This window comes from Diabrotica virgifera, chromosome 4 (genome assembly GCF_917563875.1).
Source record: "Diabrotica virgifera virgifera chromosome 4, PGI_DIABVI_V3a".
In the NCBI taxonomy this organism is placed as follows: Eukaryota; Metazoa; Arthropoda; class Insecta; order Coleoptera; family Chrysomelidae; genus Diabrotica; species Diabrotica virgifera.
In genome coordinates, this window is record NC_065446.1 from 190,436,722 (window position 1) to 190,459,567 (window position 22,846).

The 22,846-nt window shown below is 33.7% G+C and overlaps 1 protein-coding gene across 2 annotated transcripts in view; it reads right to left on the minus strand.

The window, feature by feature from the left end:
• The window catches only part of LOC126884042 (5-oxoprolinase), a 657,750-nt gene that overhangs the window by 522,898 nt on the left and 112,006 nt on the right, over window positions 1-22,846 (minus strand). For both annotated transcript variants that reach the window (XM_050649831.1, XM_050649830.1), the window contains exons 8-10: window positions 18,347-18,554; window positions 9,688-10,043; window positions 1,774-2,129 (exon numbers count right to left, since the gene is read on the minus strand). In XM_050649831.1, coding sequence (XP_050505788.1) covers window positions 1,774-2,129; window positions 9,688-10,043; window positions 18,347-18,554 — 920 coding nt within the window. The remainder of the gene's footprint in view (window positions 1-1,773; window positions 2,130-9,687; window positions 10,044-18,346; window positions 18,555-22,846) is intronic.

The following is a 22,846-nucleotide window of genomic DNA, read 5'->3' on the forward strand; positions in this document are numbered from 1 at the left end:
ACTTTTCAGCTATGGTCACCTAGAGAAAGAAATGAGTGATCAAGTACAATAAACAAAAAGACTGAAAGGATGCCTTAATAACATTTTAAGGCGAAACTGACATATTAACAGTAAGAGTTACGATAGAATCAATAGTTTATAAAGCCAGCGTAAAATCTACAATAATCTACGCGTTAGAAAAAATACACATCACAAAGGCTATTAGAGATGGCGTAGATAAAAATACTAATAAGAATTGCAGGAAATATATTAAGAGACCAAAAGAAACATGAAAATATTAGAAAAGATGTGACGTACAGGGAAGATACAAGTTGATTCTAAACGGAAAAAAGAATTGAATAATCACTGAAGTATAATGTAGAAGAACAGAGTGGTCAAAATAGCAAGCGATAAATCACCAAGCGTTACAGGCAATATCAATTGAAAAAAAGTGGTGACAACCTTCCATCAAGGAAGATGGTGAAAGGTGACTTCATTTGGAAGTGTGAATTCTCGGATCCCTTCTTGGTTATTCTTGTTGTTTTTTATGACATTATAAACCATCTATTTACATTTTTTTTTTTAGTTATGCTTCTTTAGGCGCGATGTGAGTGACATTTAATATGCGCGAATTCATCAAAAACCTTGGTCCCCGACGCAGACGCATTATACCTTTGCTCTGATTGGGTATTCAAATGGCATGACAATAATTGTTCAAGATGGAGGTTATGGATAAACAAATATTGTATATGCTTTTTCTCATGAGGATCTTTCAGTGCGTCACAGTTTTTCGATTTCTTTCTAACGCATTAAATTGCATGTGACAGAAAAAAACGCACGTCGGTGATTACATTTCGTAGGTGACATTTATAACATTTATTCTAGTTGTCAATAGATGGCACTATAATCGAAAAAAAATATACTTACGAACTATATAATATATCTACGAATATAATCTGTACAATTTATAAGACTATACAAGTCAAAGAAAATACCATTTTATAAATGCAATAAACACAATTGATTTGTTTTTAGGCCAAATTCTAAATAAAATCTGACAACTGTCAGATTTAACTAAAATTTCATGTCACTAAAATGTATATTATCACGGACTTACCTTTTTTTTTCTATCATTTGTGACGCACTGAAAAATGCTCATGAAAAGAAGAATAGGTATACTATTTTTTATTGTTGTCAGGATACAGACAAAAGCAAGTTTATAATTGTAGTAACTTTTTAAATAGTTGTTAAAAGCAACAGGTACGTACTTAATTGTAAATCTTTCAGTATTGTAATTTTTAATTTTTAATTTTTGGTATTGTTTTAATAAAAATGTTTGGAAAGTAGTACTTAAGTACTAAAATTAGTTTAATAGTTAAATAAAATAAAAATAAACTGTTTAAAGCACATATATTAATTTCGTTGGAATCATATAAAAGAAGTATAACTTGTTACGTGCGTAGGAAGTACACACACATTCTTTTTTTTTTTGTATTCGACTCAGTTACCACATGGTTAATTTTAATGTAGTAAAGTTTTTTAATTGTAAACTATACACTTAAATGTTTTTTGTTATTCACCATTTTCAATGGTTTATTGGATATTTTTTATTTATACATTTTTTTGATGCTACATGTCTTTTAAAATGAACTGATGATATTTACTGAGCAGTAAACGAAATGTCTTCAATAAAGAGATAAAGTAGCCGTAGTCTTTGCTTATTTTCTCCACCCAGTGACCTCAAGACCCACCACGTACCAATGATACATCCTTGGTTCAGTTAATTAGACTTACCTTCCCATTTGCTCCGCTATGCTCATAAATCTATGGCTAAAAATACTTAGTTGTATTGAGTCCAATTCTGGACCTATAGATTTTACAATTCCAGATCCAATAGTAATTTTGATATCACCATATTTTGTTATAACAGCAGTGCAGTCCGGTTCCAACAGAATTGTGCTTAACTGGTCCATAATTATAGCAGGCCCTTGTAAAGTTTGTTGCGCTTTTAATTCTTTAAGGAGGAAAATATTGGTGTCATGAAAACCATCTTCAAAGTATACTTTTGTGACAGATTTAGGTTTGGGGGCATCGGCCAATGCATAAATTAGTTGCTCTTCATCCAAGTCACTTCGACCAATACCTCTGACCTAAAAAATTCGTTGTTAAATAGTTATGTAGAATTAGGCAGAAGAATTATTTGCAAAATGAGAATATTTCTCATATGTTAAAAATTAAGTGCATTTTTCCATTAAAGTATCTAATTAATACTAAGAATTCTCCTCATAAATAGTTATAAAAGAATAAGTAGCCGAATACTACCCTTATTTTATAGCTGATCTATATATCAAGGGCAGATCCAGGACCGATTTTCGGTAGGATACATGAACTTTTTTTGAGGGGGACAACGGCCACCGGTTTAAAAATTAGGGTAGTGGGTGAGTTTTAAGGCACTTTCACACTTTTGAGTGCCATAAAGATATTTCCGTCACAAACGTCAAGCATCTTTGTTACTTCATCTGTCAATAGAATAATGTTTGTCTGTGTATCACCAATGTCCATAATGAGCGAAAATTGTTCAACTGCTTTGTTCAAATATTTTAATAGTTCCTCTTCTTTTTCTCCTTGGGAATCAGTTAGGAGTGTGGGAATAATGCCCCGTAGCTCCAAACAATCCACTGAGGTGACTTGTAGTAATGACGTTAAATCGGTACAAACATTGTTTAGAAGACGTACCTATGTAAATTTTACGTCTGTAATATTTTTCTGGCCCACCTGGATGACTGACTCTCTTAGTCTGTCTACCCACAAATCTAGGTAACTTTACTTTAACGTCCAATTTGTATGCTAATTCTTTAACTTCAGTAAAGATCTTATTAAAACTTTCTTCGCAGTTGGATCTTCTACCTTTGAAAGTCAACATGGTATTAGAAACAGCCTTAGTCGCCAGGATAGCATCAAGAGCTTTTGTTTCTAGAAGTCGGCTTAGTGGCAACGTTAATTTCAGTATGTCAATCAGTGGCACCATAGGCGTAACCAGGGGGGGGTTTTGGGGGTTGTAACCCCCCCCCATTGGGATGTACTTTGAGCTCTATACGCTTAACACCATAGCCCTCAGAGACCTTCCAGTAGTTGTAACCCCCCCCTTTCAGGTAGTTGTAACCCCCCCCTTAGGATCATCCTGGTTACGCATATGAGTGGCACCATTGACACTAGAAACTCAGATGTGCATAAAGTATTAAGCAAAGTTTATGCAAGTGTAGCACTGTTGAACCCTTCCATGTTGAGATAGATGTTCAGATAGATGTGTGATAGATGGATGTGTGCTTCATTTACATGTAAAATGCAAGATCTGAACTGGATTACGCTTTCATGGCACTGAATCTATCTTGTTTCGCATAAACTTGTTAAATTTTGTCCGGGTTTCAGTTTTAAAACTTCATTTTTCTTTTCGTTGACATGCTAAAAAATGATATTACTGACATCATTTTTCCCACTGTGTTTCTGATGGACGATAGATTAATAGGAGTTAAAAGAGAATTGTTTAAAATAGGATTCAGTCAAGGATATCTAACTGCATTTGTTGTGACCTTTTTTAATTCTCTTACTACACCGACCGCTTTATAGCTTATTACTCTACAACTGTCAGTACCGATTCCTACACATTTCTTCGGATCCAAGTGCAATTCTTTCAACAAATTTAATACTATTTTTCCCAAAGCTTCTCATGTCAGGCGCTTTCTTCCCCTCTTTCTTGATTTTCATTAATTATTTTTATAAAAAAAGACTAAGTTTTCAATCTAATAGCACATAAAATATCTTTAAAAATATTACTCTACATCCCACCAGATTGAAAACAATGGGAACCTTCTCTGGTTACACCTCCGAGGCTTCTAAACTTTGCAAGCCATAGCAGATGCTGAGACTAAAGAAAATGAGGGAATTTTACAATTTATAATTCACGTAACATCTGCTCAGCGCGGTAAAGTTCCAACGAGAATGGTTCCCTTCGTACTCCAATCAGAGTAAACATGTAAATCAAAAATGAATATCCATTCAATTTCGTTGCAACATGAAACTACAGCCGCACCATACTCTAGTTCAATCAGAGAGTGCAGCAAGTACCTCTACATATGCAAGCACATATGCTGCTCTCTCTCTGACCCAACCAGGACAAACCCCAACGTGCAGTTACGGATTGCCACGAACGAAATGGCAGGGATGCCCTAGCGGCAACTGCTAGCAAAAGACTAAGTTTTCAATCTAATAGCACATAAAATAACATTAAAAATATTACTCTACATCCCACCAGATTTAAAATATTGGGAACTTTCTCTGGTTACATCTCCAAGGCTTCTAAAATTTGCAAACCATAACGGATGCTGAGACTAAGGAAGATGAGGGAATTTTACAATTTATAATTATCGTCCCATCTGCTCAGCGCGGTTCCAACGAGAATGGTTTCCTTCGTACTGCCATCAGAGTAAACATTACATCAAAAATGAATAACCATTTTCAATTTCGTTTATCGCTTATCAGTTATCGTTTCAACTGAAATACTTACACCCATGGCTTCCAAAAGTTTCAGGTTTAGAATACATGGTGATTCTATATAAGTTTGGTTGTGTATATATAAGGGCTATTTCTTAACATATTGATAAAGGTGTTGTGAGATAAAGTTTTCTTGCCAAACTACACATCAGGAAATTATCCCAAGTAGCAATTTTACGACCTGCAACCAATTTTGTCCTAATGGGACGTTAAATTTAAGGACAAAATTGGTTAACAATAAGCCTTAACCAAGGACAACGTCTGTTTTTCCTATGGACCAACGTTGCTGCTAATAAGTAATATAATCTGATGACCAACCGACATCGGGAATAACAACGTCAATTATTAGGATAAGGTTTGACGTTAAGCTGACGTCGGTCTTAACCTATCTGTAGTATAAGTGCAATTAAGTGGCATACATCAACGACTACTCAACGTCGGGAATTACAACGTATTTTTTAGGATAGATGCCAACGTTCAGAGGACGTTGTTGTTTTATCGAGTACGGTAGACGTATTTTTCGGGAAGACGACAACGACAATCCAACGTTGAGAATACCAACGTTAATTATTAGGTTAAGGTTTAACGTTAAGCTGACGTCGGGTATAACCTCTATACTACAATGTAATTTACTGGAAGACATTTAACGACTGCTCAACGTCGGGGATTACAGAGTATTTATTAGTATCGAACCCAACGTTCAGGAGACGTCGGGTGTTTTCTCAGTAGGTATATGGTAGATTGCTGCGTGTACTTGCCGGAAGGTGAGAACGACAATACAACGTAGGTAATAACAACGTAGTACTTAAGTAAAGTTGTATACGTTAACCTGATGTTAAAGTTTTTTTATAAGATACCTGTAATTTACTAAAAAACGTCGACGACTATCCAACGTCGTAAAGTAAATTTTCGACAATTGGTTGTTTAGTTTCCAACTACAAAACGACGTAAAAATTTGCTGATTAGGGCCTATCTGACTTGACTACTCATCTTGACTTATATGACTATAATATGACAGATATTACATTGCATAACATAACCTTACTTTTTTACACTTGGTTTTCTAGTTTTTCTATAAACAGTATATTAACAATAACAATTTATTGAATGAAAAACTTATATAGTTAAAAAAATATATAGTTGTTCTTGGAAAAAGAAATCAAAAGCTTTTAGACATTCAACATCTTTTTACAGACAAAAAGCTAAACTTTTGAAAATGGCACATACAGAACCTAAAGAGCTAATTACTCAAAATGGGATTTTCATGAGGTAAACGTATAGGTATGCAACAAATAAAAATAACCAACTATAAGTAGATTAATAAATGTATTCATGAAACCCTTTGGTTTAAGCTGGAATTATATATTAAATATTAAATAACTTAATATTAAAAACTGGAAAATTAGTTTATTTTTGTTTATAAAAATACAAAAGAAAATGCAAGTCAACTGTCAAATGTCAATCTCAAATCGTCCACCAGATTAAGGCGTGTTCACGACGACGACCGGTCGTCGGGAGTCTGTCGTCAAGACCAGGTTGTTTGCGCTTACTTTAGGACGTATTAGGTATACCAATAGGTAAATTCGAGGTGTGCAAGGTAAAAATAGGTTATACTAAAGGTCGGCAGGGGGTGTCCTTGTCCAAATCAGTTAAAATGTAGTGCAATTTAGGTCGCGAGTCAAATCCGCCATTAATGAAAGATCGCCATGGTTCAGCCATTTTTTGAAACGTAATGTTTGGCAATTTTTTTGTTAGATTTTAATGAATATTTGATTTTAATTAACGAATTTTGTTTATATATAAATCAACGATAATTTTGTATGGGTCTAGACATAATAATATGTTTTTTTGATTACGATGGTTATTTCTATTTTTACCGTTTTGTTCGATTTAACCTGTAAATTTCTGAGGCGCTTTCAGTTTTTAGCAATTTTTATACCTAGTTTAACAGTACACTTCCTTGAGTTTGTAAATTTTCGACCGCATTATGCAATGAGGCAGATGATTAGTAAAATAATTATACAACTCACTTAGGTTATATTCTGAATAGAGTAGGAACCTACTTAAATAAGTATCAACAGGCCGTCATGCATCTTAGTTTCTGATGATTTAATATCCTCCAAGATTATTAACCTATTTGGTAAAAATGAAGTGTGTCGGCCGTACTTCTGTGGTAGAGAATTTTATACTATTACTTTATAAGACCAAAGTCCTAAAAACTAACGTAATTTGACGATAAAATATCTCGAGCTGAGAAGTCGAGAGGGGGACGTCGAGGCAACCCGTATTTCTATTCCCCACTTAGGTGCAAATAGCGGTTTTCTGACCGTCGTCGCAACGTCGCGTATTAACGTTGGGGCATTTAATCCAACGTTAAGACGTCGTAATATTACGTCCAATTGCTTCTTGGGATGTCTAGACTACTATCGGCGAAGTAGAAAATATATCCTGGAAAAATTTGTTCTGACACCATTGACTCCCATCGAAATGGATTCCGATTCCTTTTTAAGTTTTAGAACTTTTAAACAAACATTGATTGTTCAATGTGGCACTGAAACCAAACGGCATCTCACATAGTGGAAGAATTTGTTAAGCTAGTGGAAATTCGCAAAAAAATGCGCAATATAAAGAAAGAGAACTCCTGGATTCTCCATCACGCCAAAGCGCCGCTCGCATTGTACGCTCTGTCAAGGAGCCTAAAACCAGGTGAAAATTATGGTCAATGATGACATAGTACCAAGGATAAGACCACAATATAACGAATATCTCAGAAATGAAAACGGTGATCTTCTGACGAACTTCTGCATTACAAATTAATTACGTATTTTATAATACTTTTCCTTCACAATTAATAAGAGAAGTATACCTTTAAAAATACCAGATGTCATCTATGATCGCTTTTATACTTTCAAATAGAGAGCTACTCCCTTCCCAAATTTTGGATGTAAGGGAACTAACATCCTGAGGAACACAAGAATAAAATTGCCGAATACAACACAAAGACTAAAGTTGAAAATTCGCAGGACGATACAACAAGGTGCTTAGATCAAAAAGGAATAGCAGAAACATATAATATATACCCACCGAAGCAATGGAGTCAAGAAAACCTGGGTAAAAATTTAAGCAAACATCTTAGAGTCAGTTAAAGAAAAGAAAGTGTGCGAAAAAAAATAAATAAAATAAATAAAAGCAAGTATCTCCCATAGCAAGGATATGCAATATGGAGGGTACTCCATAACTTATGGAGTACCATAACTTATGGAGTACCCTCCATATTCCACCAGATTTTACACATTGCAACTTCTGTCTATTCCCAAAAATCAAATTCTGCTTTAAAGCAATCCGCCAAGGATAGATTATTAGTAAAATATATCAACTAATAAAATAAACATTTTTTAAAGTTAATGTACTTACCCTCATATCACCTATAATACCTAACATCTCCATCTTGAATTACAAAACCAAATTCAAGATTGTATATATTTGTAAAACTTTTTAAAACGTCTCCATGCTTAGTGCTACTGTTTTCAGATTTAATAGGAGCACACATCAAAGTACAGTCTGTACCCTCGTATCGCATATGAAGATAAGTTTCTAATACTTATTATATGTTTTTCATCAAACATTTGCTTAGTTAATTCCGATTTACACTGCACACCTAAAGCAGTAAGTCGTTCATCTTACTTATTCTCATCTACATCACTGTCGACAATGTCATTTATTCTTTCTTCATCTTTGCCAGAGATTGGAGCCCTCTTTTGGCATTTAACACCTCCACCACTCCGGCTACTACTATTCGGTATACCGACATCCTATTCACTTCTCCTCCAAAATTCATACATGATCCAAAATTAAAAAAAAGTTGTTTGATTTTCTTAACTCCGTTAGTTTTTCAAAGTTTTTTAAATCCATTCAAAAACCATTTTAATGGAAATTTTACTTTACTGTAAAACCACATTGATCACAACAGAACAGACCTTCAAATTCTTTAGTATTTAAAAGGCAAAGAGTTAAAAAGCGCAACAAAGGTGGTACTTGCACTATCAAATTAAAGTAATGATATCTCTGACAGTGTTTATGCCACAGCTACAGTAATGAAAAAATCTAAATTTATGTCAAAAAACCTCAATTTTGGAGTGAATCAATGTTTTCGTGTCTCTTTTCATTTTCGAGTTAAACGAAGAAAAAGACAGAGTTGGAAGAAAATTTAAAAATGCGCACTATAATTTGATCTTATTTTTTCAATAACCATGCATTTTAAACCAGTCCAACTTTTTGAGTATAGAAATAAGATTAAATTGAAATGTATTGTAGAATGAAAACGATGTATTTTAATTGTGGTGGATGCGAGGTTAAATATACTGCTCTTTTTTCTTAAAATATATGAGTTTTTGCACTGTATCTTGCTTACTTTGAACGCAATGGACATTTAACAGTGTTCATTTTAATAATATTTTTAAACACTTCAAAAAGTATTTGTAGCATTATACCTACCGGTAAAATAGATCATTTTTCTGTTAATTCAAGTTGAATGCACCTATTCGAGCATTCACAAAAAGTTTTCTGTTACCTACTATATCTCGCTGTGTATGGCAACTAGATGAATTAATCTTTGTTTTTTCATAAGCTATAAAAATGTTTTTTACACTTTTTTTGTTAGATGCATGGTTTTTTAAAGTTCGCAAAAAACCGCCCGAAAAAGGTTTCATTTTTTAATGAAAATGGCATCATGAATAATTCAAAAATATTGAGTTTTCAAAAAAAAAATAATAGAATATTTTTTGCTCACAATTAGGTCCTCTAACGACTTCCGGGGTTACGTTAACCAAAAAGAATTTTACCCCGGAGAAAGGGTCGGAACCACCCACAAGATAAAAGCATATTTTATTATAGGGTAGACTTTGTTTCATGAGCTTTTCCTGCTTTCTGTGAAAATATCAAGTAAATTGGTGCATTAAGACGGAATTCGGAGCTTTATACTCTCATTGACTGCACTATAAGTCTTACATTTTTCAGAATTCGTATTTAACATTTAGAAAACAACGCATTTTAGTAATTTAATAATAAACTAAATTTTTAAAGTGTCGGTCGAATTCTCCGATTATTAAGAAAATATATCAACAAATATAACAAACATGTTTAGATTAATGTACTCACCCTAATATCATCTATAATAACATCTCTATCTTGAATTACAAAACCAAATTCAAGATTATATCTATCTGTGAAACTTTTTAAAAAGTCTCCATGATTAGTGCTATTGTTTTCAGATTTAATAGGAGCACACATCAAAGCACAATCTGTACCCTCGTATCGCATATGAAGATAAGGTTCCAATATTATATGTTTTTCATCGAACCCTTGCTTAATTAATTCTGATTTACATTGCGTACCTAAAGCAGTAAGCCGTTCATCAAAGTACGCAAAATTTTCTGGAATATATGTTTTTGCACTTGGTTCCTGAGCTTCGTGAACTACATCGGCTAAAGCAATGCCGTATGCAGAAAGAATGCCTGCGAAAATTTGAAATGTCATATTATTAATGTTATACTTATATATCGATGCCTCAGAAGCCAATCGGTGTAAGTCAATAAGTGTTTAAAACGAGATACTAAGATGTTTCTGCAAGTAGTTGCACAAATGTAAGTAGTTATCAAAAACAAATAAATACCGTCTTTATTTATTATAATATGGGTAACATATTCATAAATACAAACAAGGAAATAATAATATTATTAAAATAATTGTTATATATAATTGTTAATAAATATGTGTTATATCTCATACGTCCTTTTTAGGGAGAATATGACTTACACCGTTTGACTTCTGAGGCATCCATATGTTTTATAGTCACATAATACTTATTTTTAGGTATATAAACAAATATAAATTTCAGAAATTTAGGATATTTTTTGATTTATTAATTATATTTAATCATTGCCACCAGGAAATTAAAACAACCCAGTAAACACATACCAGCATTAATAAATCCAGATGGCTCATGATCGAGAATAGATCAAGAAAAAGCAGAGGCATTTGGAAAATATCTGGAAGAAGTTTTTCAACCTCTAACCTCTGTCAGTGCCGAAGAAGATGAAGCTATCTACGAAAGTCTGGCAACGACAATCTCCAACAGCCAAGTGAGCAAACTAAACCAGTAACAAAAAAAGAGGTAAAAAATAGTATTCAATATAGATTTAAAACCAAAAAAGCTCCAGGCTACGACCTTATAACAGGAACTATCTTAAAAGAGTTACCAGATATTGTTCGTCCGCTATAACTTTTCCCATGAGTCACGATTGATTTTCAAACAAATTAAGTCAAAACATAAAGTGAAATGTACGCCGATGTGTGTAGTATATAGTATACAGTATACAAAATGTATATACACCGACGTTCGTTACGTTTCACTTTATATTTTGACTTAATTTGTTTGAAAATGAATCGTGGCGCATGGGCAAAGTTATAGCGGACGAACTATAAAGGTGTAGGTATGATAACACAACTTTTCAACTCAGCACTAAGGCTCAAAATTGTACCAACGCAATGGAAAATTGCTGCTATAATAATGATCCATAAAACTGGTATCCATAAAACTTACGAACATACCTCCTATCGTCCTATTAGTCTCTTACCGGTACTAGCTAAACTATTTGAGAAGCTATTAGCGACAAGACTTATGAAGATAATAACTGATAATAATCTTTTTCCGGATCACCAGTTTGGTTTCAGAGAGAAGCATTCAACAATGGAGCAAGTTCATAGAGTCGTTGATATAGTAAATAAAACTTTTGAAGACTCTGCCTAGGGTGATGATGCTGGGTGAATCGAGTAGCTCAGAAGTTACCATCACTGCCGGTCCCAATCCCGGGTAAAGGAGGAGGGTTGAAGAGCAAGGCTAGCAATCTACCCTTCGTACAAGAAAACAATGCTCAAAGAACTGGAACAGTAGCGTCGGATACTGGATGGAATAACGATGACGACCTAGCGAGAAAACGGAAAAAACGAATGTGGAAAAAAACTTGAAGAGAAATATTCTACGATTGGCATGCTGGAACACTACATCGTGGAACGCTAAAGACCAAGAAATTATATTAGAAGTAGAAAAGCACAAAATAGACATATGTACAGTCTCAGAGACAAAGAAAAAGGGTAAAGGTAACACAGTATATAGAAATCATATATTCTGCTACTGCGGAGTAGACAAGAACATCAGAGCACAAGCAGGTGTTGGCATATTAGTAAACAGGAAATTTGAAAATAACATCGAAGAGGTTAATTACACCAACCAGCATATAATGGATATTTCAATGAAGTTAGCTAATGAAAAAATCCATATTGTTAGCATTTATGCACCAGATGTAAACAAACCAAAGAATGAGAGACCCTAGACAGATTGCCAGAAACAGAAAAAATATTCTTGTTGAGAGATTTCAACTCAAAAATAGGAAATACACCCATCCAAGGAATAATGCACAAGTTCAACGAAGCACCAACAAATGATAACGGAAATTCACTAATAGAGATATGTGCACACAACGAGTTGCGATCAACAATACATACTTTGACCACAAAGAACAACATAAATATACATTCACTAACACAAGGGGCCACAGATCGATGATTGACTATGTGATAACAAACAGAAAAGTTCACCCACGGGAAGTACTTGACGTACGCACAATGACGTCTGCGAATGTGGGAACGCAACACGGAATGGTCATATGTAAGTACCGTCACGCGTACATAATAGAGAGAAAGAAACCACCTAACTACATCACCAAGTTCAACATAGAATCCCTACAAGACGAAAGTACTAAGGATCTCTACCAAAAAAGACTTGAGGAAAAGATCAATCTTAGCCCTGTTGAAATCACAGACAATATAAACGAAGCATAGGAAAAAATAAAAAATCATATAACTAGTAGTGCAAAAGAAGCCATTGGAGAACGAACAATTGACTTAAACAGCGGCAGAAATCAAAAACCATGGTTCACACAGGAAGTCAAAGATTTAGCAAAAGAGAAGAAAGATGCATACGTAAGATATATTAACAATAGGACCCCAGAAAAGTATCAAAGATATAAATCAGAAAGAAATAGAACAACTAACAGAATCAAAGGTCTAAAACAAATATATTGGGAAAAATTCTCAAATGACATGGAACATGATTTACGAGGAGGTCAAAGGAAGGTATGGAACATGTTGAGGAACAGGAAGAAGCCGGTTACCGAATAATTACAAATTAACGCAATAAAACCAGAAGAATGGGTGACTCATTTTGAGAATCTATACAAAGACGATAACGACGATAATAATGAAGTAGAAAGAAATGGCCTACAAAACATTCACCAAGAAGAAACAGAGAATGACAACATCACCCAAGAAGAATTAAACGAAGCAATCAAAAGATAAAAAAATAGAAAATCACCAGGTCCGGATAATATACCAAATCAATTAATTAAATACGGAGGTACAAAAATAATAGAAGAGATAACAATATTATTCCAAAAAATTGTAAACAACATGACAGTACCAGAGGAATGGAGAGAGAGTATAACAATACCCATCTACAAGAAAGGCGTAAAGACAGATCCTACGAACTACCGAGAAATTACACTACTCAATTCTACATCAAAACTATTGACAAAAATTCTATCTCAAAAAATATATAAGAAAGCCGGTGTATCGGAAGAACAACAGGGTTTTCGCCCAAACAGATCTACAGTAGACGCTATTTTCATAATGCGACAATTAGTTGAGAAATCAATAGAATTCGACAAGCCCATGTTCACATGCATTGTAGATCTGAAACAAGCATTCGACAGAGTACGATTAAAGGACGTGCTCACTATCCTTGAAAAGAAAAACATAGGTCAGAGGTATAGAAACATAATCAAAGAGCTCAACAGATCCAACAAAACACGAATTAAAACCACACACGGGCTCACGGAAGAAATCAAAATCAATACAGGCATTAGACAAGGGGACAGCCTCAGTCCATGACTATTTAATTTAATAATGGATGAAGTTATAGGTAGTGTTAACATAATGAATCAGGGATACAAAATGGGTAACCGAACCATGAGAATACTTTGCTACGCAGATGATGCAATCTTAATAGCCGAAAACGAAGATGACTTACAACGCCTACTACAAAAATTCAAAATAACCGCCGAAAAGTATAACCTGACATCATCCAAAGAGAAAACCCAATCGATGGTAATATCCAGGAACCCAATTAGATGTAAATTAGTAGTGGACGACCATATAATCGAACAGGTAATGGATTGTAGATACTTAGGTGTGGAAATATCTAGCGACAGGCATCTGTGGCAAGAATCAAAACAGCAGGCAACGAAAGCAGCGAGAATATCTGGTTTCCTGAAGGATATAATCTGGCGGAATAAATATATGAGCACCGAAAGCAAAGTCCGCATTTATAAGACATGTGTTAGACCCGTACTGACATACGCAGCTGAGACAAGGGCCGAGACAGCAAAGACCAAACAAATAATGAGAACAACAGAAATGAAGACCCTAAGATCCATAAGAGGTATCACACTCAGAGATAGAATACGAAACGAAGACACATTGAGAGAGCTAGGCGTTCAAGACGTAGTGAGATGGACAAGAGCGCGACGACGCATGTGGAGAGACCACGTAGATCGGATGGATCCTGAACGTATGGCGCATTGGGCGAAAACACAGAAGCCCAATACCAAGCGACCCATAGTGAGACCCAAAAAACGATGGTATGAGAGTTGGAATTCCTGATCAAAGACTGTAACAGAAGAAACAGGACATAGTTGTATTACAAGAAGAAGAAGAAGAAGAAGAACTTTTGAAGAAAAAAAATACTGTTCTGTACTTTTTCTAGACATCAGTCAGGCTTTTGATAAAATCTGGTATGAAGGGCTGCTCTTCAAAATAAAAATAAACGTTCCTGAGTCAATGTGTACTATACTGAGAACATATTTAGAAGGAAGATACCTACTACCGTGTCAAGCAAGAAGCAGATACATCAAAATCTACCCTATATGATCTGGAGTCCCTCAAGGTAGTGTTCTGAGTCCTATATTATATTTGATATTTATACACGACATACCAACAAATGAAAATGTAACGACTATATTTGCAGACGATACAGCTATGTTAATCACAAATGAAAATCCCGCAACAGCTACCGAATCTTTTTAAAGGTATATTAGGGACATCTAAAAGTGAACAAAGAAATGGCGCATAAAGATCAACGAATCAAAATCACAACATATCATATTTACAAAATGTCGTAAAATATCGCCTATTATAGAAATAAATAACAAAGCAATTCCACAAGCCGAAAGCGTTAAATACCTTGGAATGCACCTGGACAAAACTTTGATATGGAAAACCCATATATGGATTGGGATTGGAAGCGCCAACATGCAACAGTTAAACTTAAAATTTCGTAAACGTTATTGAATCCTGGGCAGAACATCGAAGTTGTCTATACGTAACAAACTGTTGGTATACAATACAATACTCAAACCTTTCTGGACCTATGGGATTCAGCTATGTGATACAGCAGCAAAATCCAACATATCCATAATGGAAAGATTACAATCTAAAGTGTTACACTCTGTAACAGAAGCCCCATGGTTCGTGTCTAACAAAAACATTTATTGTGATCTAGAAGTAACTACGATCAGTGAATGATAGCTCAGTGCAGTGTTCAGTACAAAAAACGCCTAGAAAATTATCCAAATGCCCTGGCAATAAACTTGCTTGATAATAGTCAACAAACTCACAGACTAAAACGTAAAAATCCACTGGACCTTATTTATAAATAAGTTTTATAACTCACCGTAATTGTGTTTATATTTTAGATATATGTATTGGACTGACCTCTTTAACGTCAATTTTTTTTACTTCAAACCCCAAAGACGTTTATTGTTAGAATTTTTATAACTAAGAGATTGCTGAATAAACGTTTCAACAAAAAATATTTAGTCATGAAATATGTAGGTTTTAGAAATCAGTAAAATGTAAACATCTATACAAACTAGTAGAAAGTAGAAAGCATAAATGCATATTATTCCATGGGTATTTATACCTATTTCATGAACATTATTTTAACTTTCTATTGGAGTAGTTATGCGTCTCAAATGTCTTCTTTCACTCAAATATCAACCTCGTCTTCACGTTGGTGAACTCTGCTATCACAAACGAAGCTCTCGCGACTTAGGATCAGCGTTAATAACTACTAATAACTGTAAAATAGGAAACGTAATTCCATCAAAAACCGGACAACATGTCTTGGCAGCGCGGCAAGTTTTAAAATCAAGCCATACAACCTCTAAAATAAAATGAAAATGTCATTTTCTCACAATGTATTGCTCCATGCGAGTAGGGACAGATATCCAGAATCTCGCAATATACTGCTAGTTTGTTCCACGGATTCTGGAAGAAACAGATTAGGACAAGCAAACATACTAAACTTAGAAAACCCGTAAAACTCAACGTCGCCATATATAATTCTAGATCTCTATCAATAGGGGAAAACGTGGAAAAACTGAAATCAGGTCACTTACATATCAGGTCGGTAGTGAAACTAAAAAAATGGAAGGCGTTAGTTTCTTCGTGCACAGAAAACATGAAAACAACATTATTACAGTAACAATTTTCTCTAACAGACTAGCTTCCTTGACATTAAAACTTAGTGAAAAATATACTTTAAAAATCGTAGAAGTATATGCCCCAACAGTGACCGTACGGACTATCAAATAGAAAAAATTTACGACGAGATTACTTTAGCCCTAAATGATACAATAACACAATATACCATAATTTGTGGTGACTTTACCGCTAAACTGGGAAGAAAGGCAGATGATATAGAAATATCACTGTGAAAATTTGGTTTGGGAAACAGGAATAAAACGGCGAAACTTTACTTAGTTTCCAGCTGGAAAAAATCTATTCAAAATGAAGAACTTCTTGTACAAAAGAGAACATTGGAGATAAAATAAAATAAAAATGTGTACCATTTTTATTCGGTTGCAATGCGAAGGCAAACCAATCTTACTTTTCAATTAGAATACGGAGTGCAGTCCAGTTCCTTTAACCGCGATTTTCTGCTCTTATTGGAGCCTCATCAGAAGGAACGTAGGCACTGTTCTCCATACTCCAACTAAATTGCATCGAGAGGTTTTCCCACACATCGCAACCAAAGTGATGATAATAGGTGGCAAGCGCCATCTGGCAATTGAAAGACGAAGCAAGTTTTCAATCCTAATAGTAAATTAATAATATTGAAAAATATTAAAAATCACTAAAAGATTTTTAAATTGAAAACTTATTGGTACATTTTCATGGTAGCACCTCTAAGACTTCTATAATTTGCAAGTCATATGGATGCTGCAGTGAAGACGAAAGGGAAGGAATTCTACACCTTGCAATTCAAATCCCCCGTCTGCAGCCGGCAAAGTTCCAACTGAAAAATGCACCTGGTTACTCTACGGAGTAATACGAAAAATAAAATAAAATAAAAATGTATACCATTTGTATTGATAAAGCTCCAATAAGAGCAGAAAATCGCGGTTAAAGGAACTGGACTGCACTCCGTATTCTAATTGAAAAGTAAGATTGGTTTGCCTTCGCATTGCAACCGAATAAAAATGGTACACATTTTTATTTTATTTTATTTTTCGTATTACTCCGTAGAGTAACCAGGTGCATTTTTCAGTTGGAACTTTGCCGGCTGCAGACGGGGGATTTGAATTGCAAGGTGTAGAATTCCTTCCCTTTCGTCTTCACTGCAGCATCCATATGACTTGCAAATTATAGAAGTCTTGGAGGTGTTACCATGAAAATGTACCAATAAGTTTTCAATTTAAAAATTTTTAGTGATTTTTAATATTTTTCAATATTATTAATTTACTATTAGGATTGAAAACTTGCTTCGTCATTGGAGATAAACGTGGCAGAACCCGATTGGAAAAACTGGTAACGAAATTGATTTTGTGATCACTCAACAGAGGCAAATTTTAGAGATTTTACAGTCCTAAACCAATATTCAACAGGATATCAACCACAGAATGGTAAAAACGTCAATAAGAGAGAGAGAATTTAAAAGGAAATCTATACCTACCTGGACAGAGCCATATAATATAAATGCATTTGTAGAATATATCAACAGCATTCTCGAAAGTAATAAAAATACAAACCTAAATGGCATTGCCCTGAATTTCGTTAAAATAGAAGGTATAAAGAAACATCAGGAGATACAATACCAAAAGAAATCATATAACCAAAGAATAACTCCCAACCGCAAGTATCAATAGAAGAGATGAGAAAAATGCAAAGTAATAGAAGCAAAGACCACCATGAACTTACAGAGATGTGTTAGAATGTGTGAGAAAGTGTTAGAATACAAAAAATCTATTGGGACTAACAACCGAAAGCATACAAGTGAACAAATCCAACAAACGATTGAAGATAACAAGAGCTTCAAAGTTCTAAGGTAAGGAGAAAATACAGAAATGGAAAAACAGAAGTAATGAAATTAAAGGATAAAGATGGAAATATCATCACCATAAGAGATGAATTACTAAAAGTAGTAGAAGGTTTCTATAAGGTAGAAGAAGTCAACGAAACCATGATGAGCAGTATGAGCACCTAATAGAAAATGCAGGAAAATGATTAGTCAACCAAGGATTGGAATTTATGCCTGATTTATCAACAGATGAAATACGGAACGCACTGAAGAAAATGTTCTTAAATAAAACCGATGTTTAGCTATAAAAGGAAGGGGTAGATATATCGTCAAAATATATACCTGCATATTTGTGTACAAATACAGTTGACATTCCGAGAGATCTCGCAATAGCACAAGCGTGTTGACCTCCAGCTCCTCCAAAGCAAGCTAAAGCATGCCGTGCAGTATCATAACCTTTGGCTTGAGTTAGAGCTCTAATAGGTCTACACATAGCTTCATTAGCTACTCTTACAAATCCCATCGCCACTTCTTCAATAGACATGCTGTCCTGAAAAGATAATAAAAATCAGGAATAGGTTACAAAAAAAAATTTTAAACAAAATTTATTATGGATGGTATGAGGTTATTCATTTCAATGATGTCTGGTTGGTAAAATCAAGATCACAATTTAAACGTGGATTGGTTTTAATACCTAGTATTAAAAATAATTTTGTTATCAATCATTACTATTGCATGAAATAAACATTTTGGACCTTTGTTAGTAATATTTAATGTCTTTTACTCTGTTAGAAATGAAATAATTATCCTGGTAAATTGACTTATTACATCTTTAACGGCTAGATTTCATCAGCTACATGAAATTTAGCTAAAAAATAGTTTTCACTTCAAAACTAATGTTAACTATTTATAATGGGAAATAAGCCACAATATTATTAAAAAATGATTTTTATTAACGTTTCGACGCCCAAATCTGGTGCCGTTGTCAAAATACAAAATACTATACAATACAATATAAATAGTTAAAATTGTAAAAATGCCACAAGAAAATAGCTTCAGAACAACATTTTCAAAACTAGTGATTGCTAATATATTATTCATTCATTAAGTAAGCATGGGAACCGGTCCTGGTAAAGAGACAGTGAGGTCGATTTAAATCAGCTCCGCAAAAAACTTCAAATACTGAAACTTTGCGAGCAGAAAAATCACCAAATTATTTGCAAAGTGTAAATAAGTGAGTTAAGAAATTACAGTGTAAATTTAAAAAGAATATTGAAAGTAAGATCCATACATTATTAATCTAACCTAGTTTTAATAAAATTATATTTTAACTACTAACAGTAAAATAATTACAGTCATAGTCAAGTTTTTTGGCACTGATAAGAAGTCAAGGTCCTATGGGTGGACTAGCCGAAGCTGCTTTCAGCAGTGGTAATTACTAATAAATTGATTTAATTATAATTAAGGTACTTCGGTATCTATCTATCGAAAAATACAGAGTCGGCTTTCTGAACGAAAACAAGAAGATATTGAAGAATAAGAAGATATTGAAGAATAAGAAGATATCGAAGAATAAGGAGATATTGAAGATAAGAAGAAGACATTGTTGATAAATCTAATTTATTCAAGTGAACATTAATTGTTGATATAAATAAATAAATAAGATATTAAATGGTATTTAAATAGTTTTATAATTAAAGTAAAAAAAAATTGAATAATATATAAATATTTTGTAATTAAAGTAAAAAATTTAATTAATTTGATTTAATCAAGTAGGTTTTAATTTGATTTAATATTTGTATCTATAAATACATACCTACTTTAATAATTTGAATAGGAAGAAAGATGGCGGATGGTAATGATAGCATTAATGAGGACGGTAAAAGAAAAAGCAAAGAGGAGCCAGATATATTTAGCAGGAGTAGAAAAGTGAACCGAACACCAGACAGGTCGAAACCATCAACGAATGAAACCAGCAGCCAGAACGAAATGATGGAACTAATGAGACAATTAGCAAGCGATAACAAAAAGAAAAACAAAGACCTGGAAGATATAAAAAATACAATGGGTAATATGATTGAGGAACTAAAAGAAATTAGGAAGGAAAATAATGAATACAAATTGCAAATGAAAGAAATAATAAGAGAAAATGAAAATCTAAAGAAAGAAATGGCTACGATGAAACAAAAAATAGATAAAATAGAAATAACCTTGGAAGCATGTCAGAAAGAAAAGAAGAAAAATAACCTAATAATGAGAGGCTTACCACTAGACACAATAGGAACAGAGCAAATAGAGAACTTCATAGAAGCAAAAATGGGAGTAAAATCAGAAATAAAAAGGGTACAAAAGATAAATGAAACAATGTGTGTTATAGAATGTAAAAAATTCGAAGATAAAATGAAAATACTGAAAGCCAAGGGTAAACTAATGAGCTATAAACAACATAGAGTATATATAGAATGTGACCTAACATTAAAAGAGATAGAAATACAAAGAAACCTTAGGAAGATAGCAGCAGAGGAAAAGACTAATGGGAAAAGGACAAAAATTGGATATGGATTCATAATTATTGAAGACATTAAGTGGAAATGGAACCAAAAAACAAGCCGGATAGAAAAAGTAACATACAATACAGAACCAACTTGTTCAAAAAACTAGCTGTAGAAAACACAATGATGGACCGAGAAACAAAACAGGCAAAGAACAGGGACATGACCAGATTTAAAGATAATAACACAAACGTAAGGAAAAACAAATTGAAGTACAACTTAAACATAGAAAAGAACAGAACAATTTTGAAAATGGCATCATGGAATGTAAGAGGTATAAATGGGAAAGAAATAGAACTGGGGGAAGAAATTAGAGATAAGAACATTGAAATAGTAGCTATAACAGAGACAAAGAAAAAAGGAAGAGGATCAATAATATTAGAAAACGGAATGTTACTAATATACAGTGGAGTGGAAGAAACGAAGAGAGCTCAGGCAGGAGTAGCGTGCCTGATTAAGAAGGATAGTATCAACAAAGTAAAAAATTGGATATATTACAACGAACGTATACTAAGAGTAGACATATATATGGATACAGAGGAAACCAATACAAACCTAATCATATGCTATGGACCAGATGAAGACGCAACAAAAAACGAAAAGAATGAGTTCTGGGACAAATTACAAGAAGTGATAAATGATTGTACAGAGAAAATGGTGATCACAGGAGACATGAACAGTAGAGTGGGGAAAGAAGCAGAAAAATGGAACAATGTCATCGGACCGTATGGGGAGGAAAAAATAAACAAAAATGGAAAATTACTACTTGAATTCTGTCTAGACAATAACCTGGTGATTATGAACACACACTTCCAACATAAAAGGATACACAAGATCACAAGAGAAGTCAAATCAAGAGACGAACAATCAATTATAGACTATACTATAGTGCAAAAAACAGAGAAGAACTGGATAAGAGACGTAAGGGTGAAAAGGAGTTATGAAATTGGTAGTGACCACTATCTACTAGAAACCACATTCAAAAGCAAAAGAAAAGAAATAAAAGAAATGAGAACATAAACAGAGAACACAAAGAAATAATAAAAATTTATAAACTAAGGGAAGAAACAACGAAAATAAGATACACAGAAGGGCTAGAGAAAGAAATAGACAATGAACATATAATAACAGAAACAATAGAAGAAGAATGGGGAAAATTTAAAAATGCGATGATAAAAACAGCTAAATCAATATGTGGAACCACAAGAAATAACAACAGAGGGAAACGAACGTCTTGGTGGAACGATGAAGTGAAAAGAGAAATAAAAGAAAAGAAGAAATTATGGAAAGAATACATACAAGACAAAACACAACAAAAATATGAAAATTATAAGAGAAAAAGAACAAAAGTTAAAGAGATAGTTAGGAAAGAGAAAAAGAAAAGTTGGGAAAAATTCGGAGAAAAAATGGAAGAAAACAGCACAGAAAACGTAAAATTATTTTATAGAACACTGAAAAACCTAAGAAGCAACAAAGAAACGAAACTGAAACAAATAATGAACAAGGAAGGAATAATAATAAATGACGATAAAACAATAATGGAAAGATGGAGGGAACATTTCCAGCTGTTACTGAATGGAAATCAAGTGAACACAATGGAGAAGGAAAGCCACATAAAGAGAGTATCCATAAGAAACACGGAAAATCCAGAAACTATAGAAAAAGAAGAACTAGAAGAAGCAATAAGAAAGATAAAGATTGGAAAAGCACCAGGAAGCGATGAAGTAGCACCAAAAATGATGAAATATATAGGAATAAAAGCAAAAGAAAAATTGTTATACATATATAACCTAATATGGAAGAGAAAAGTAATACCCAGAGAATGGACAAATGCAGTAATTATACCTATATACAAAAAAGGAAACACAAGAGACTGTAAGAACTATAGAGGTATATCACTACTATGTGTAGCAGCAAAAGTATACGAAACCATAATAGAAAGGAAAATCAGAAAAGAAATAGAACATAAATTAGAGGACGTACAAAGTGGATTCAGGAAAGGACACAACACACAAGACCATATATTTACCATGCAACAAGTAATAGAAAAAGCATTAAAGAAAAATAGAGAAATATACCTGAGCTTTATAGACATGGAAAAAGCCTTCGACTCAGTCAAAAGAAAAGATATATGGGAAAGCCTAAAGAAGAAGGAAGTAAGCGAAGAACTGATAGAAGCAACAAAGAGTATATACATGAAAACAACAAATACAGTAAGACTGTTAAATATACAGTCAGAACCATTTGAAACAACTCAAGGAGTTAGACAAGGGGGAAGTCTCAGCCCAGT